The sequence below is a fragment of the Grus americana genome, assembly GCF_028858705.1.
Source record: "Grus americana isolate bGruAme1 chromosome 34 unlocalized genomic scaffold, bGruAme1.mat SUPER_34_unloc_1, whole genome shotgun sequence".
NCBI classification, from domain to species: domain Eukaryota; kingdom Metazoa; phylum Chordata; class Aves; order Gruiformes; family Gruidae; genus Grus; species Grus americana.
The window spans coordinates 24,849-43,668 of NW_026561320.1; the positions used below are offsets into that span (position 1 = coordinate 24,849).

Genomic DNA, 18,820 nt, shown 5'->3' on the forward strand with positions numbered 1-18,820 from the left:
CTCTTTTTTTTTTGGGGGGGGGCACACCAAGTTCCTGTTTTGGGGCATTTTGGGAGGATTTGGGGCCTTTGGGGGGGGATGGGGACCAGGCACTGGTTTTGGGGCATTTTGGGGGGATTTGGAGGGCCACGGTCAGGCCTTATTTTTGGGGGGATTTTGGGGGGAGGAAAGGGGGGGGGAGGACGGGACTGGGGACCCCCCCTTGTCTGGGCGCTGTCATAGGCAGCCAAAGCTGTGAAATAAACCACTGGTTTTGCACTTCCTGCGGCCTTAACGAGGCGCCGTAACGAGGGGCCGCTAATGAGGGCCCCGATGTTGGTGGCACCCGCCGCACAGGGGGTGAGGGTGGGTTTGGGGGCGCTGGGGCAGCGCGGTGGTGCGTGGTTGTGCAGGTTTGGGGGTGTTCGTTGGGGTGTAGTTGGGGGACAGGGGTGTGTTTGGGGTGCCGTTGGGTGTTCTTGGGGTGCTGTTGGGGTGTACGGGTGTAGTCGCGCTGTAGCTGGGAGACGGGTGTGTTTGGGGTGCCGTCGAGCATTCTTGGGGTGCTGTTGGGGTGTAAGGGTGTAGTCGCGCTGTAGCTGGGAGACGGGTGTGTTTGGGGTGCCGTCGAGCATTCTTGGGGTGCTGTTGGGGTGTAAGGGTGTAGTCGCGCTGTAGCTGGGAGACGGGTGTGTTTGGGGTGCCGTCGAGCATTCTTGGGGTGCTGTTGGGGTGTATGGGTGTAGTTGGGGTGTATTTGGGAGATGGTTGTGTTTGGGGTGCAGTTGATTGTGTTTGGGGTGTAGTTGGGGGACAGGGGTGTGTTTGGGGTGCCATTGGGTGTTCTTGGGGTGCAGTTGGGGTGTAGATGGGAGACGGGTGTGCTTGGGTGCACTCGGGTGTTCTCAGGGTGCAGTTGGGGTGTACGGGTGTAGTTGGGGTGTAGGTGGGGGACAAGGAAGTGTTTGGGGTGTAGTTGGGGTGCGTGGATGTAGTTGGGGGACAGAGGCGTGTTCGGGGTGCAGTTGGGGTCTATGGGTGTAGTTGAGGTGTAGTCTGGGGTGTAGCAGGGCTGTAGGTGTGCAGCTGGGATTTAGGGGAGCAGTTGGGGTGTAGTTGGGGTGCAGGGGTGTAGCTGGGGAGCACTGGCTGTGTCCGCCTGACATTTCGGAATGGGCTGTTGGGGTGCGGGTGGGGCGTTGGGACTGTGTGTTGCGGCTGTGTGTCCCAGGGTCCCCCCAAAACCAACGCTGGAGGGTGGAGCTCCTGTGGGTGTGGGGTCAGCCCCACCCATGGGTGCTTCTCCACTGATCCCACCCAAACACCGGGCTCCTCTACGAATCCACCACCCCGACGGCTGGATCCTCTTCTGGTCCTTCAGGGTCCCGCCTGGAGGGATCCGTAGAGGTCCGAGATGTCCGAGGGTGGGTCTGTAGAGGACCCAGGTGCTGTTGAACAGATCCCATCGGAATATTTTCTGGGATAACTCAAGCACGAAACCCACATGGATTTGCTCTGGTTGTGGTGACCGTTGCTCCAAACCTTGAGCGACGAATGAGAAACCCACGCGGATGATCAATTTTTGCATCATCTGTTTTATTGCTGGAACGAGCAACCTCTTCGCCCAACTTCTGCTCTTGATTGGGTGTCGTGGAGCCCTCTGAGGAAGACGCTGAGCCCCGTGCCACCTTCAGCTCCAGCCAGGAGCCAGGAGAGACCTACCAGGGACATTTTTGGTGGCTTCACCTTGGCAGCTCCATGACATTCCTGGGGGAGAACTCCATCGCAGCTCTTTCTTCTTCCAAAATGCCCAAATCCTTTGGATTCCGTGACAGCAATGCATTGAGACGAGGTGGTGGAACCCCATCTCCCACACAAAGCCACAGCTCTCAGGAAGGAGAGCAAGACCAAGAAGGTATGACCAACACCTTACTCTTTTGGACACCTTCTTCAGCCATTGGAGATACACGAAGTAAATGATCTCAAAGGCATCCAGTTGCATCCATCCAATAAATTAGGTCTTCATAAAATCTCATCGTGACTTTTTTTGCCCCTGATGGAATGGACGCCTACGTCTTTGAAGACAAAGTTGATGTTAAATCCCGTGATCAGGGAGTGGAAGAGGACAAAGAAGGTCTCCTCGATACAAGCCTTTGCCTTGGACAGAGGAATGGAGGTTTTGAGACACAATCAAGTAAAATTCATTGTACAAATTTGGGTCTGGGCTGGAGCAAAACAGAAGAGGAAATATGCAGCGGGTCGGTGGGTGATGGAAAAGTCTCGGTGGCTCCTCAGCCTGCGTAGCTGTCACCCCGTGGGACATCTTGTCCGAGGGTTGATATGGATCCTCCGTAGAGAACTTCAAAGAACCCTGAGATACCCTCAGCTCTCAGTGGCAGATGCTTTGGTGGCAGAGCAGTTCCTCTGGAGCACCAAAGTCAATGAGGAGATGGTGTCACCCCAAAGAAAAGCGTCACCCAAAACAAAGAGCCTGGCTTCTGGTTACTTTACAATCAGTTGCAGAACTGACCGGTCATGGTCATGGATATAGTCATGTGCACACGGTCACTGACATAGTCATGGTCTTTTCTCTCGGCCACTTCATACCACCACCAAGACCTCCCTCTCCCAAACATGTGAGCAGGGTGAAGTGAAGGTTTCCCTCTCCCCACCAGGTACGCCCGTGTCAGTCCATGAAGATGCACAATGTTCTTGGCCAGCTGAAGCCCCAGGTTGGTGACAAGGAACCACTGACCCTTCCCAGTGGGCACTTTAACCTCAAGTGAGTAGAAAGTCCAGCTATCTTCATGCTCTGGAGATGACAGAAGAATTAAATATGATCTTGGTTTTGCTAGGAAAAAAAAAATCAGACAACCGTTGAGATGGGATGAGACCTCTGGAGATCCTGTATTCCAACCCTATTGCTCAGACAGGGCCAGGTGAAGCTGGTTGTCCGGGATTGGGTCCCATTGGGTTTTGAACATCGCCAAATGACAATGTGCTACCATGTGGGATGGTCCTTGGTACCTCCATGAAGTCCTTGCAGAAGCCCTACAGACTCGAATTTCCCTCTTTTTGTCTTTAAAAAGATTTGGTGAGGCCAAAGCCTAGAAAATGCCCCCCCTCCCCCCGCTACGCTGGAGAAGACCCAAGAAGTTTCCACTGTCTGGGAGAGACCACAAAAATGTCCCATAACATCTGTTTGGTCTTTCCAACCTGGCTGTGAAGACCAGAGGTGGCCAAAAGGTGGCAAAAATCATTCTTTGGGTTAAATCTGGCACTTTTGGGGGTTGTATCTTTGACCTCGCTAGACTGAGAAGTCAATTGGCAGCAATTTGTCTCCCGTAGAGTCAGTGTTCAATGGGGGAGATTGTTGATCGGAATTTTACCGGATCGAAAAGACCGATGTGCCCTTTGGTGGCACAGGTGGATAAGGACAAAGACACGTTCCTCTGCCCCACCTTGTCCTTCAAAAAAAACCCCCAAAAATCTCCTCTCTGACATAACTAGCCATGGTGCCCCAAACAGCAATGATTTCTCAAAAAGAAGAAAAAAAACCCAAAAAAAGTCAGACTCGCAGACCCTGAGGGATGGCGCCGAATCAACACCGGCATTTCCAGATTGGGTGTTTTAGCGTTAAAATTTCAATGGTTTTTGCTCTCAACCAGGCAGCTCGGGCAGAGCGCTGAAGGTTCCTGAGCGTGGTCACGCTGGGCAGCAGCTCCATGGATCTTCTCGGGCTGCCAGAGGTGTGGGGAGACCGGGGCTGTTTGGGGGGGGGGGAGTTCCTTGGGTTTGGGGGTTCCTTGGGTTGTCTCCATGGAACAGATGTGCTGAGACAACAGCACCGGGGTTGGGGGGGGGGGAACTACAGCTCCTGGCAGGTCCTGTGGACCACCGCAGCCACACAGTGGGGCTGTACTAGAAGATGACAGACGGAACTCCAGCGAGACAAGAATCTCCATTTCTGGGAGCTTCCAAATTCTAAAGGGGCAAACTCAGTGCAAGAAGGTTCATTTTCTTCCCCCCCCCCCCCCCTTTTCTGCAGGAGCTCTTCCTGTTTGGTGCAAAAAAAAAAAAAAAAAGTGTTGAGGTGACAAAACCCCCCCGATTTCTGTTAAGCCTGAGCGAATTTACACGTTTGAGGGTGGGGGGGAAGGCAGGGCTGTGCAGTGCGCCGAAAGGAAAGGGACATCCTGGGGGCACGTCGACGCGGCTGACTGTGGGGCTGTGGGACACGCCGGGGGGGGCAACAGGGAGGCTCCGGGGAACTTGAGGGCAAAGGGGGGGCCTGGAGGGTCCCCCAGAGCACCCTGGAGCCAGCCCCATGCCCCCCCGCCTCCCTGGGGATGCCTGGGCGGGCAGGACCCTTTGCGACACCCCACTGCACCGCAGCGTGGGGTGACGGGATGGGGCAGGAGCACGGAGCCGGCGAGGAGCCCCCGAGCGCAGCCCATGTCTTTCCCCAAAGCTTCCGATTTCCCACCCCTTACCCCTTTCTTTCATCCTGTGGGATGGCGGAGAGATCCCCCCACCCAGGGTGGCCTGGGAGGAGGACAGCACTCCCCAGGAGAGCAGCTCTCCGTGGGAACCCCATGAGATGTGTTGGTGGGCACGGTGCTGCCGGAACGCCGGGGCTGGGCTGGCAGCGATGCTGCCGGTTCCTCATCCCGTGGCACCGGTCGTGCTCCACCATCGTGGCCCATCCACCGGGCACCCTTCAGCCCTGGCACACGTGGGAAGGCTGTGCTGGGGAGCGGGCACGGGGCTGGGCGCGGGGCAGAGCTCCTTCCTCGGCTCTCTCCTGTCGCCCTCCCTGCTCTTCTCCTTTACTAGATGCCGGGTGGTTATCAGTGCGCCAAGAGGAGGAGGAGGAAGCTGTGAACTTCATCCAGGCCTTGGTCAGCAGCCCAGAAAAGGTAACCGCTGCCGTTTCCACTGCGGCTGTGCCCACGTCTGCTGACCGGGGTTGTGCTGGCTGGGCTGTCCCACACGGCTCTGCACCCCCAGCGCTCCGGTCCCGCTGGCCGCTTGTCCACCCCTCACGCTCCCTGTTTGTCTCCCGGTTGTGCACTGCAGGTGCTGCTGGAAGAGGAGCCCAATGGTGTGGCGGAAAGCCACGCTCACCATCGCCGCCTCGCTCCTTCCCACCCCACTTCAGCTACTCGTCTTCCCTGGGGGTGACCCCGAGGAGGAGGAGGAGGAGGGCGTGCTGGGGAGCATGGGGAGGGTTCTGATGGAGCTCCGTGCCTAGGGCTTGCCGTGCGCCCCCTGAGGGACCAAAACAAGGAGAAGCTGTCTGAGATGTGCAGTGGTGAGTAGTGGCAGCACTGTGCTGGCTGGGGCTGGTGGGGCAGGGGAACATCTCAGGGGCGTTTGGGGCATTCCTGTGCAGCAGCTCTCTCCTGGCCAGGGAAATACCCCCATGGGTCTCTGGGCAATCCCAGCATCTGCTGTTGCTGTATCATCACCACTTCCCCGCACCGTGATGGACTCAGGAGGGTTTCCAAGCAGAGTGCAAGGAGGGATGATGGGGCTAGAGGGCCACTGCAGGGGGCCCAGAGGACAACGAGAATGCCTGGGTCACCATGAGTGCCTCAGAAAGGGTCCTTAGGGGACTAGAGGGGTCCTAGGATGGCTAGACGGGCAACAGAAGGCTCTGGGGCAAAAGAGGCACCTATGGAAAAGTACTGAGGGGACCGAGGTGGTATTGTAGAGTTTAGGGTGCCAAGCCTCCCAGTCTCGTGGGGTTTCTTAGGGTCTGGGGTGCAATGAAGGCTTGGGGAGGGCTCCTGAGTGGACTAGAGCCATCCTAAGACAGCTGCAAGGCAAATGGAGGAGTCCTGGGGTTGGACCCTGCCCAAGACCACTCCACCGGCCCCGGCGAAGGCCAACGGTGGGCTGTTGTGTACAACGAGGGTCAAGGGAGGGTTCCTGAGGCTCAAAGGGAGGGTGCAAGGAGGCTAACAGAGGGGTGCTGCGGGGACCCGGGGGCAGACTGAGCACATCAAAAGGCAGATTGGGGTGCTGAGAGGGCAACCGGGTCAGGCTGAGGCAACCTTGAATTTGCAAGATAGCTAGTCTTTATCCACCTCTTTCCCATCCTGCCCCCAGCTCTTCCCATTTGCCCTCCACCAGGCAGCCCGGACACCGGCACCCAGCCAGCTCTGAAGGTTCCTGAGCATGGTCACGCTGGGCAGCAGCTCCATGGATCTTCTCGGGCTGCCAGAGGTGTGGGGAGACTGGGGTTCCTTGGGTTTGGGGCTTCCTTGGATTGTCTCCATGGAACAGACGCGCTGAGACAACAGCACCGGGGTGGGGGGGACTACAGCTCCTGGCAGGTCCTGTGGACCACCACGGCCACACAACGGAGCTGTACCAGAAGATGACAGCTCCTGGCGTGAGAGCACAGAGCCGTTATCTGCTGTGAAGAGCGACGTTCCTCCACCACAAAACTCACCCAGGACAGGCCGTGGTCTCCTGTGGAAGAGCGAGGTTCCTCCAAACTTCAGCCACGTTCACCGGAAGGCGGCAACGCCCCAAGGGGAGGCACGTGAGAAGGAACATGGCCTTTGGTGTGCTCCTCAGCTCCTGCTCCGACATCGCCCCCTGCTCACGTAAGGTCGTGCTTTGCAGCACTGGTTACGACATTCTTTTTGGGCAACTCCCCTATTTTTTTCCCCCTCCCTAACCTTTCTGAAGGAATAATTGCTTCAGAAGCAGCTTCCTGCTGCTTTCCCACATTTTTATGCTGCTATTACAGAGGCATCAGGACTTAACGAGTCATTCTCCAAATAACCTCAACCTCTTAAAACAACCCGGAGAAACGCACCGAACCCCAATTCCATTTCCAAGGGGAGAAATATGTAAATCCAGTATCTCTCTGCTATTGCAGGCGGGGATGATGCTAGCGCAGCATCATCGTTAAGGGAAGAGCGTCAAACCGGTATAAAATGGACAATTTGAGAACAAGACAGAAGAGCAGTTACAGAACGGACTGACACGCCGTCTCTGCCTGCGGCCAACGAAAGAGGTAGGTGGGCTGCTGCGATACCTACGTCGGGTACGTACGGGCTATGAAGTGTCACAATACAGCGTTTGCAGCTGCGGTCCCTGAACCCCACCTGATGCTGCTCAGCGAACGCAGCGTTTTCATCCTTAACACGTAGGAACCGAATAAAAGGGCATGACAGAAAGTGCTACTGGCAGAAAACGGCAGGATATTACCAACAAGCAGGTTTAATGTACAGGTGGGTTGAGCCGCTCGTGATACTCATAGCAATCAGGCTGCAATAATTAAGAAAACCATCTTGATATTCCAGCATTGAATTTTGTGTCTGGCCGGAGCCGAATGAATTTGCTCTCTGTAAGAGGTGGGGGATTGCAAAAGCATTTCAAATCGGTGACCGTAGGCAGGTTCAAGGTGGTTGTACCTTAGGAGTGTCGGTGACGAGTCTGCGTCCCTGGAAGGCAAACAGAAGCCAGAGGAAAAAATCCTGGAAAGCGCAGACACCGTCACCATCATCTACATAACACTTGCACAGTGGCACATACAGCTTTTCGTTTTCTTAAAAACCAAAAAAACCAAAAACATGAGTGTAGCTGCATAGTCTTACCTCCCTGTTGCAAATACACCCGATAACAGAATCCCTCGAATTACTTTTTCCTCCGTTTAAGTTTGAGAGTCGAAACGGAAGAGAGGCCTCAGCACGTCCGCGCATCACGGAAACGTCAGGAGAAACGCCTCGTGCTTTGCCGCTTAGCGAGACCGTATTAAAAATGTAGGACTTAATTGCTGTGCGGTTAAACAGCTTTTGGCTGGCCGCCGGGTAACTTTTCTTGTTCCGTTCTTTCACAGCCAAGGAGAAATACCGTGAGTCCGTTCAAGGGACAATCTTAGGAAAAACACTTTTCTTTCTGTTAATTGCTAAGTTGTGACCTTAAAAGACGCAAGCCAGTCACTCAGCTTGCTGTCGATTGCTTTCACATCCCGTTTTCTTGAGATTTAATAAATAAAAGGTATTTGTGTTTTCTCTTGTTTCGCTTTCAGAGCCAAGTATCAACACTAAAAAAAAAAAAAACCCAAAAAATAATCGCCGACCAACGAGGACGGCAGAGGGGACATCGATTAGTCGAGGTCACCAGCTCCTCGTAGGCTTTGTAAAAGTTATTTCGAAACCTGAACTTTGGGCTCATCTCGATCTGACAGTATCCCTTGAAACAAAAGGAACATTTCATTATTCAATTGAAATGACTTGACCAGACACATTCAACGTAATTCATCTATCGGCCGCTTACATTACACTTCATGCAGTATTACAGAAATAAGAGACTGATATAAAAGCCATCTGAAGACGCAGCGTCACAGTGAGATAGTGCAATGTGCCTCAGGACACGGAAACTTTAATCTGTGGGTCCTCAAATCAACAAATTCATCAATGGAAAAGAAAAAAAAAAAAAAAAATACCTTCAGCAATACGCTTCCAGAGGGGGGAGACTATGGCATGGTTTTCAGCATAGCAAAAGTGTGCACAGTGAAACGCATCCGAGTTCAACCGGTTCGTGAAGTTTTTTTACAATTTAGAAAGAACAAAACCAGGTCGTCTTCCTGCCCAAACAAGGGTAAATCTACCAAGAACAAGAGGAGGTTTCTCAAAGGCACAGTCTCAACAGATAACAGCTGTTACAGAGCAAGCAATACGAGTTTGTATTTCTGTGCCACGGAATAATTGAGAGAATATGCTAAAGTACTTAAATTTCAATTTTCTTTCTCCTTTTTTTTTTTTAATACAGCAAATTTTTTTTTTCCCCTGTGGGGAATCTCTGCTAATTTTACTTCTTTTGTGAGCAGCATGTATACGACGTACCTATGACAAAAAAACCCAACTCAGTATTGAGAAGCTAGTAACTTTTTATAACAAATCATTTCTCGAGGAGATGAGTCGTTAGAGCTGCGAAGTGACTCTGCCGTGAGAAAGGAAGTCTGAGGATCCTGAGAGTACAATTTTGCTGCTGGTTGGTAACCAAATGAAAAAAAATAGCGCATTTCACCAAAGACAAACCTAGTAGAATTTAGCTATGCTGCTGCCTTGATACCAGAGGTGTATGCTATAAAAGAACCAGTAAAAAAATCTTGTAAATCACACACTTATATTTAATATATTGAAACAAAATAGTTAAGAATGCAAGAACTGTATACAGATTAAAAAAATATTTTTTAAACCATCTGATCTTAAAAATAGACAATAGTAGTGAAGCTTAAAATACAACCACTCGCATTAAAATGTTTCAAGCAATACCACCTTGGTGTGTCCTGTTCCATCACATGGCCATTAAGATAACGCATCGGTTGTTAAAAAGGTTGTGTTGGTTGGAGTCACTTTTTCGCAATCCAAATCTACAACAGTTTTTCCTTTGATGGAAGAGCCCGAGCATTCCTGGTGCAAACTTTCCCGCCTCTCTGAAAGTTTAGAAGTGGATCGAGCCATCGAACCACTTTGGCTTCCATTGGTTTGGGAGCAGACATTATTAACTTTAGCAGGTTTATTTTTGTGGTGGTTGTTGTAGACTTTATATTTCATGAGGAGGATGAAGATGAAAACAAGAACTGAAGCCACAATGATACCCCCAATAATGATGATCATGGTTCCTCCAAGAAACTGCGCGTGAAGGGATCGGCACTGTTTGTATTCTTCCTGGGTTGTGAACTGCACGCATCCGATCACTCTGGTTGCGGTCAAAGATGTCAATCCATCATCATAAACAGCAAGAACACAGAGGTCGTACTCACGTCCTGCAACCAGATCAGTCAAGAAGAAGGATTTACTAGCAGCTGGAATCATCCTGGAAGAGAAAATGAGTACAGTAAACATCTGAGTTGATGGAGCCTAAGGAGAGCTCTTTCGACTATCAACGCCACTGTGACGAAACTAACGGAGCAGAAGATGAACACGGCAACCGGACCAAGCAGCAAAAAACAGTCTGCCATTCCCTACGCTACTCGGTAGGGATGGAAGATACAGATTTTTAGCAACGACAATGTCTTTACCTCTGCCATTTCAAACCGACGTGGACTAGACTGCACACGCTTACCAATGGCCAGAGGAGAAGTCACACTTGATCTGTCGTTTTGATCTGCGTTCTCTTAGATTTCCAAAGTTTCAGCATAAAAGGGCATAACGTGCCCTACGCAGAACGGAATATGGTCAGCCTTTCAAAGAACATAAAGGAACCGAAGCAACAGACTTAAGGACTTAAATGGCAGAAAAGGATAACATTAAACACTTTAAAATGTATTTTAGCATTTTTACATCAACAGGAAGCACGTTTTGAAGGTCAAGGGAAAAGGCAAATTCAAACCTTTGGTCCACAGATTAACCTTATTTCCATCTTCTAACAGCTCCGTGATGCTCAATGTTTCGTAATCAGGCGCCCGGTACGAACAACCAGAGCAAAGTAGTTGCACTTGCAACCAAGTGGTGTCTTTTGTGGCCCAATAACAGCACGTACTGACTTCCTTCCCTTGATGCAACCCTAACGCTGAGATTGCTCAATGTCAATTCCAAATATTCCTTGACCACGAAGTAGCATTGGTACTAAATCAACAGATGAGAAGCATCCCAAAAGAAGAGCTATACGCTACGGTAAAAATTCCCACAGACCCCAGTCGTGACCATACGAATCACAATATCTCATTGCAGACCGGCTCTTTGTACGTTTGGCTCAGATTCCTCGCTGGAGTAAAGAAGCGCGGTTGCAGATGAGTCAGTGGAACTACGTCCGTTTATAATGGGTGGGAACGTGGCCTTCTCCTGGCCACAAAGGTGGTGGTGAACACTAACCACTTGTCATAGTCTTTTCTGAGTAGTCATCTGTGGGACTACAGGCCATACAATGCTTAGACTGGAAAGAAAGAAGGGCCACATCTTCAAAAGAACATTCTCCAAACACATGTGCTGCTACCACTTCACTTACAACAACTGAATTTCCGTCACTTTGAAAAAAACCAACACTCCCTTGTCGATGTACGCACACCATCACAGATTCATAGAAAAAATGAAGGAGGAGACCCCCCCGGAGATGTCTAGCTCAGCTTCCCAGTACTATCACAAACAGTAGATCAGGTCAACCACACTTTTGCCTAGCCAACACTTGAAAACCTTCCGTAAGTTCTCCAGACACCGTTCCAGCATTAAACTACCCTCCTAGTAGATATTTTCCTCCTAATGTCCGACCTGAATTTCCCAAAAAGCAATACATGACTTAATTTATAACAGCAGTTTCACGACCTCCACAGAATGTGGCCACGTGCTGGGTTTTGAGGCTTACGAGATTTTTACTGCAGGAAAAACAGGGTTTGAGAGGAAACTACACCAAGATTCTTTTGTCAAATTGAAACATCCAAACAACTCCTTGCGTGTACATAATGAGAAATTTAATCCAACGTTGATGCAAAGCTAGCAACTGTTTCAGACCTTGAAATTCCTCGTGGCCACCGTTACTCATTCAGAGTGCAGGAGATGCAGAAAGAGCCGCAAGCATTAACAGCAGACTCATCCCTTAACATCATAACTCACCCCTCCTTAACATCCAGACTCTGCCCCGCATTACTTTATGGGGAACAAGCGTTTTGTCGTGATTGTTGCTCTACAGTTGTACATCTCCTATGCCGGCTGACCCCTGAATTCTCAAAGTACATCATGCTCCTTGCTTTTTCCTTTCTTCCACAAATCTAATTCGGCGATGTCATTATATGACGTGTCAAAGAAAACACCCAGGTTGTGTTGTCTCGCTGGACCAGGACTCCAGAAAGCAATTCATTGGATCCTTGGCTTTTCCAGGTATAACTCTTGGCCCTCGATGCTCAGCTGGCAGGTGTGGCTGATGCTTCGCAGACCACCAGTTTGCTCCGTGACTTGACATTCACCTTCCTAAAACATATACCGTTATCAATTATCGGACAAATACCTAATTAACCTTTCCAGTCTTCTGTTCAGCCGCATTTTGTAGCTACCAAACACGACAAGAGAACACCATGGCTCAGACTAGACTGCGTTCCTCCCTCAGTTCAAACACCAAGTTACACTGAAACTAAGCAGAAAAGTCTTCCTTGTCATACAAAGGGATGCGACTGAGAAGATGGAGAATTTATTTGCCTGCCTTCAACACTGAAAGGCTTTGAAATCAGTCAAGCCTCCCAGAAAAATACTGCTGGCAACTACATCCAACCATGGCACAAAGTCTAAAATTGCTTGACATCAACAAAACCGTCACCGAACCTCAGGGCACAGTATATAAAAAAATTAAGGGATGTCATAGATAACCTCTGCAGAAGAAGGCAGCATCTAGAAGACCAGCTAAGCAACGGGAATAGAAAGGAAACACCATATAGAAAGCGTCTCTCCAGTCTTTCGGAGTCTGCCCATCTGTGAGAGGGAGGTGTAATTGCAAAAATTATGCAAAGTACTGTTTTCTAGCTTAATGTCCATATTATTTGCCTTATTCAGCAGCCTTTGATGCTCACTTTTCTTCTTTCAAGTTTCTGCATTGCATTACCGTCAGGATTATTCAATGAAGAGCTTGATATTGAAATTTGACTAATTACCATGGAAAGCTACATACGGCATGTGTTGCATTACAGCGTGCCTAGATATTGCTGAAATACTTTTATAGTCACTGTCGTCAGAAAGAGGAGGTTCTAAGCAAAGACCTTTCTGATCTCCTGCACAAATCTTCTGTACCAATGTTCTATACGACCAAATATGTATTTGATTTCTATCAGCTTTTCTGGTAATACAAGGCTATTTTCAGCTCCAGGAATAAGGAGAAGCGTATAGTCTTGACAAGGTAGAAGATAAGGTTTCTTCGCTGGCTAAGCAGTTATTCACAGACATGTCTCCCGGGAAAGACAGCTGTTTTGGCATATTTAGGAAGTTTCAAGGAAACCTGTACAAATGAGTAAGGACAGCTCACAACTGAGTAGGCAATCTGCCTACAGCCATGTCAGTAGTTAACCTCTGCGTCTTTTCTCGCTTATGCCTGCGGAACATTTACTTCCACAGTAGAGTATAGCCTTCCCTGTACTGTGCTGGCTTCATTTCAGTAATGCTATGCGTGATTGAATTGCAGTTAAATTCAATCAGCTTGACGAATTAAGCACAAGTTTGAGTGTAGCGGTGGTAACAAAGGCAGGTCTTTAGTGCCAGGCTGTGACGAACGGCGAGGACTTGCAGGAAAGGGCAGAAAGCATGTGGGTAGATATTGGGAGCACGTGCATCATTTGAAAGCTTTTTCGTTCTACCAGAACCCACAGACTACAGTTTAGAGAACGGGCATCCTCAGCACAAACGTCTCCATTAGCACTTGCTTTGACCTAATAACAGTTTAAGCACCATTGACTAGATGGTGGGTTTGTTACAAAACATATTCAGGATGCCGTATGATCCCTGACAACCCAAGTGACGGTGATGCCAAGCGGAGTAAAGCTTATCAGCCTCTCAGTGGAATTATTCCATCTCAACCGCAGAGCTTGCAGCAATCAAAGTCATTTTCTTAAATAATTAGTTTGCCTGAAAGACATTTCACAATAGCGATACAGAAACCGAAAAAAACCCCACCCCATGTCTGCCAGGAGATTCTCAAATCTCTTTCAAAGGGATCAATAGCAGAATAGTAACTGTCAGATTTAAGCGAACAGTGCTAACGTAACTGGTTTAAGAGCACTAACATCTATAAACCATAATTCATGCCAGCGTTTCCCCTGCCATCTGCAGTCAGCCAGTAACAAGTAAAGCCCTTTGGTGAAAACTCAACTGTGAAATCTGCTCACGAAACTTCTGACAAAACATCATTTTGTGAGATTGGAAATATTTCCTAGCAACGTTGTCAACAACAACAACAACAAAATAAAGCGAGCAGCTCGAAATAGAGATGGAGTCTTTTGTTTGGACTCTAATTGATAATGACGCTGCCCATAGGAAAATGTACTGTGGCCAGACTGCCTCAAATTAATCACTTCTACTTTGGCCAACCCCTCTGCCCCCAGCCCAACGCCGTCATTTCAAAGGTTTGAAAAATTGAGTTTCTTCTTTTTTTTTTTTTTTCTTTTTCCTCCATTTCAACTGTTCGATTGGGAGGGGAAGGGCCGGGGTGAAAGGAGGGAAGGGATGGGGAGTTTGAGGTCTTGGCGGGACCCCAGCGACAGGAGGTCTTTTTGAACAACAAACTCCTGAGCACCCAGTTTACTGATTAAAGGCATTAAAAAGCAATCGGTATGGAGTCTGGGTTTTTCACAGAAACACCCACCGAGACCCAAATACGATCTATGACATCTGTGGAGGTAAAAAAAAAAAACCAAACAACCCAAACAACAAAGACCATTCTAAGACAACACAAAATCCTAGACCGTTAATGAACGCAGGCTGCTGGCTGCATTTTTCAAAAGAATTATTTTCACACGGTTGATGGAAATGAAATGACCACGCATCAGAAGATGCAGAGAGTTATGAAGCATTGATGACAGGTTTCTTATTTATAGAGCTTTCACACAAATCATGCCAAAATTTTCGATAGCAGCAATCACAGCGATTGATTCTTATTCATGCTATTTAAAAAAAACCCCCATACTTCTGCATCGACGGTACAAAAAGAAACAGGGATGTTTTCCTCACAAAAAAAAAAAAAAAAAAAAGCACGTCATCTTAAATGTTTGGGAAACAAGACAGCGGTATTTCATGTTTGAATGATCTCTCCATAATGCAACAGCTACCATCCATCATGTGCAGCTGCAAAGTATTATTTTTATAAACGATGATGGCTCTCCAGCAGCAATTGGTGCCGAAGTAAGAGGTTATGCCGGGCAGCCTCGTTAACAAAGATAATGGGGGCGTGGAGAGGAGGGGAATGACAATGAAGTGACCTCTGTGGTTGGAGGAATCTGGATTTGTAAGGGCAATCCCGATTAACTCGGCACACAGTCAACTATGAGAACATAAGGCTTTTCCCCATAAAGGGAAACCTGAAGAAGAGGTTTCCAAGGAGAAACTCCCTGAAGAAGCCTGGGAACTGCCATGACAACTGCTACGCTGCAAGATAAGGGAAAAAAGCTACCAAAATTAAAGCCCAAGAGTGACAAATCATGTGATCCGCTGTATTTACAGATGTCAGATGTCTCCCGTATTTCTGGACTTGCGTTGGTATATCCTCTTTTTTTTGAGGAATACTGCTGGCTAGGTGAAGAAATGCAAATATGACTGTTCGTCCAAGATTTCCTCAAGTCCCAGCAAACAGCCACCGCTCGCGTGCGGATCTGCTGGATAACCACGTCGATCCCGACATACTCCAAAATCACGCACGTGCGCAGACGGCAGCTCCGCCAGCTGAGAGGCACGTTGCACCGCCTGCACACGTGAGTCCATCCGTACGGCGCGCGTGCAAGGTCCAGCGTGTCAAGGGCAGCCAGAAGAGAAACGCAAAGTCTCGTGGCGCGTGGCTGACCGACGGGGAGCAATAAAACCTCTTTCAAACTTCACTGTTTGAAATCTAGCGTGGTCCTGAGGCTTTCCGTTGCACTGCGCTGAACTAATTTAAGAATTTTTGAGCAGACGTAGCGTGGCTGATTCCAACTGCTTTTCTCGCAACAGATGTAATCATTGCTATATTGATCTGGCAATATATCACCTTTTCCCCAAGAGTGACAGCTCTGCCCTTTAAACAACGGTACTTTGTACTCCATATTAAAAGCGGTCTGCTTCTCAATTTCCAAGTTTTTCTCTCAACGGAGAAAGCAAGGGCATATTATCAGCAGTTTTATGCAATATATAGTCTCTCAATTATCTATAGAGAAGCATCACTATTAAATACTCATCTTCTAATTTATAGCATGTAGTTGCAGCTAATTAAAGTTAGATGATCACTAGCTATGAAAGATTAAATTCAATGTTTAGGAGACTATTGCCTTTGATGTTACGAGATCCAGCTTCTAATTGACTAGGACAGCAATCAGATTGTTATGAAGCATTAGTAATCTGCTCCTTATATCAACTCTGGTACAAATTGAAGTTTATTCAGCCCAGCTCAGAAATACAGAACGACTTTTTTTTTTTTTTTTAATTTGCTGGCCATTTCAGGAAGCACCGGCAGACAACACAGGAGAACCTGCAGTTCCCTTCAGGGGATTTTGAGTATCAGTTGCTGCCCTGCTTCTCTCTTGCACACCCAGGGAGGTCGCAAGAGAAAAGTGGCCCAGGATCCTGCGGAGATGAGCCTTTCATCCTGTAACCTAACGCAAGGAGTCATTTTTTCATAAAGATACCTACGAATTAGATCAGCACACAAAAGAGGTGCATGTTGGAGTGAGTCCAGAGGAGGCCACGGAGATGATCTGAGGGCTGGAGCACCTCTGCTATGGAGACCTCAGGCTGAGAGAGTTGGGGTGGTTCAGCCTGGAAAAGAGAAGGCTGCGGGGAGACCTTAGAGCCCCTTCCAGTCCCTGCAGGGGCTCCAGGAAAGCTGGAGAGGGGCTGGTGACAAGGGCAGGGAGTGACAGGCCAAGGGGCATGGCCTGAAGCTGAAGGAGGGGAGATGGAGATGGGATGTGAGGCAGAAATCCTTCCCTGTGAGGGTGCTGAGGCCCTGGCACAGGGTGCCCCGAGAAGCTGTGGCTGCCCCTGGCTCCCTGGCAGTGTTCAAGGCCAGGTTGGATGGGGCTTTGGGCAAGCTGGGCTAGTGGAGGGTGTCCCTGCCCGTGGCAGGGGGTGGGAACTAGATGGGCTTTGAGGTCCCTTCCCACCCAAACCATTCTATGATGATTCTATGATTTCCATCTATACGTACACACCAACACGTATGTCATCATGACAAAGCAGCAATTCAATAGCGTGGTTTCTCTGCCAGATTAATTATTGCTTTTTAAAGCTTGTATAATATTCATCACTACTCTTTGAGTATCGAAAGGTCAGTTCTGCTGATATCTCTTCCCCAAGACCAGCACTAGAAACCTGGGCAGGATACTTGAGCAACGACAGTTAAACTGAAATTATAGCATTGTGAAGTTCAAATTACACAGGAACTGTAATCAGCATCAAGGCTGTAAGCTGTTTAGAGACTTCAGATCCATTTGTATCTCAGAGAAGGAAAAGCTGCACAAAGTGGCTATTACGATTCTTGATTCGCTCTATACGCGGCTGTACAACAGCGGCTTCCGACCTTTCTTCTGAAAACAAACAATGCTCTTACTTTCAATATTGATGCTTTCCGCAAATTGCTACCTGCACCTTAATTTACTGATTCTGGATTGTTGCTACTCATCTCGCCAGATGCCTCACTCTGATGCGATTTGCCTTCTCCATAACTAATGTCTGCCTTCAATTTTTGCTAACCCCTGTCCCAGGAGATAGGTCGGTGTGATAGTTTCTATTTCACAGAGAGAGGAGTTAAGCGACTCACCTGAGACAACAGCAACCGACAGAGCCGGGAGCACGGCTCCTATTTTCCTTTCCTTATTCACCGCTGGGAAAAACGCTTTGCGGCTATATGTTGTGAATCTCCCGAACAACAAGGAGCAATTACGATGCACTTACGTGCAAGCGTACACAGGCGGCGTAACCACGTGCAGGGCACATCCGTTATTCTCGCATCCATGAATGGATAGTTTTTGTCAAACTCCAAAGGGAAAATGAGGAAGAATATCATCTCCCTCCCTTTACTTCCATAGCCTCCTCGCGCTAGATGAACGCGCACTTACCCGCAACGCCTGTCCAGAGGGAGAAGGAAGTGGAAAGGTGAGGAAAAATAAAGGAGTCAAAGGAGCAACTTAAATTCTCAAGATAAAGCAAAGTTGCCATAGCAACCGCTCTTCCCGTGGTACCACTCAACTCAATGGAAGCGACAGGTTTCTGATGCATCCTGCACCGCTTAATACTTTTTCCAGGCAGCAAGCTACCGCCTGCCAGAAATAAATTACGCGGTGTGCTCTAGGTGGAAGGAAGCTTTTCACCTTCTGTAAAACTCCTTTGGCAGGGCTGAGGCGCTGCCACTGCTGGGTACGCTACTACACATCTATTTACACCTTCGTATATCAACAGACCGACTCCGTGCAACAGATCTTTGTACGTACCTTACCAGAAACGTGGAGTCTGAGAGGGGTCTTGACCGTGCAAAGGGTCAGCAAACAAATCTGGGGACTCCTGTTTCTCCGGCGCACGTTAACGCGCTCAACTTAAAACATTTATAGCGTAACTTGGAGTAGCAGTTGTTCAGATAACTGCAAATGCAGAATCGCTGCCCAATTACCATTCCTCTCACTTCAGCACAAAACTTCCTTTAAGGATCTATATTTGATGATTACTCACTGTGGGAACTGAACGAGAACACACGAATTTTCATCTCCGAGAGGCCCATTATACTACAGTCTATTACATTGATTTGAAATCGCTGCTCTGTGATTTGAAGCATCAAGTATTTTATGGTTTTGTTACCGACCTGAGCCTCTCGGTTAACGGGAATCCGGGCCGAGAAAGGGGCACGGAGACGTAGAATTCTTCGGGAACTTTAAAACTCATCGAGAGCGAATTGCTGCAATTGTAAGAAGGCTGCCAAGTCGGCCGACCAGTTGTTATGGCAAAGGATGAGAAATCCCATTAAACAGCTCTCTTATACTACTGGCCGTGCCTGCGATGCACCCACCAGCTCTCGCTGCTTCTCACTTCGCTTGCTTCACTTTATAGTGGGAGAATTGAATAAAAATCCCTTTAGAAACCCCGGTCGCAGCTCTCGAGACATCTCCGCTTCACATTTCCCTTCGTTTCGCAACTTTGTAGTTCTTTCAAACAGCAATGTCACA

General features: G+C 48.7%; 1 protein-coding gene and 1 long non-coding RNA gene across 5 annotated transcripts in view; one reads left to right on the plus strand and one right to left on the minus strand.

Annotated features, from left to right (window-relative positions):
• The first annotated feature begins 4,264 nt into the window (after positions 1–4,264).
• On the plus strand, positions 4,265–8,978 carry LOC129200165 (uncharacterized). 3 transcript variants are annotated; one of them, XR_008574820.1, is made up of 6 exons: positions 4,265–4,898; positions 5,059–5,293; positions 6,094–6,210; positions 6,311–6,596; positions 6,875–7,012; positions 8,030–8,978. It is a non-coding gene; the product is annotated as an uncharacterized LOC129200165 (long non-coding RNA). The 3 variants fall into 3 exon arrangements; XR_008574818.1 differs by having other exon boundaries at positions 6,311–7,012; XR_008574819.1 differs by lacking the exon at positions 8,030–8,978 and adding an exon at positions 7,149–7,202 and having other exon boundaries at positions 6,311–7,012.
• Positions 8,979–9,117: 139 nt separating this feature from the next.
• Positions 9,118–18,820, minus strand: part of LOC129200164 (leucine-rich repeat and fibronectin type III domain-containing protein 1-like protein) — a 52,785-nt gene continuing 43,082 nt past the window's right edge. The window contains exon 3 of one of the 2 annotated variants that reach the window (XM_054811436.1): positions 9,118–9,772. In XM_054811436.1, the coding sequence (XP_054667411.1) occupies positions 9,766–9,772 (7 nt within the window). In that variant the 3' untranslated portion in view covers positions 9,118–9,765. Of the gene's footprint in view, positions 9,823–18,820 lie in introns of both variants that reach the window. The other variant, XM_054811435.1, reaches the window with a different exon arrangement.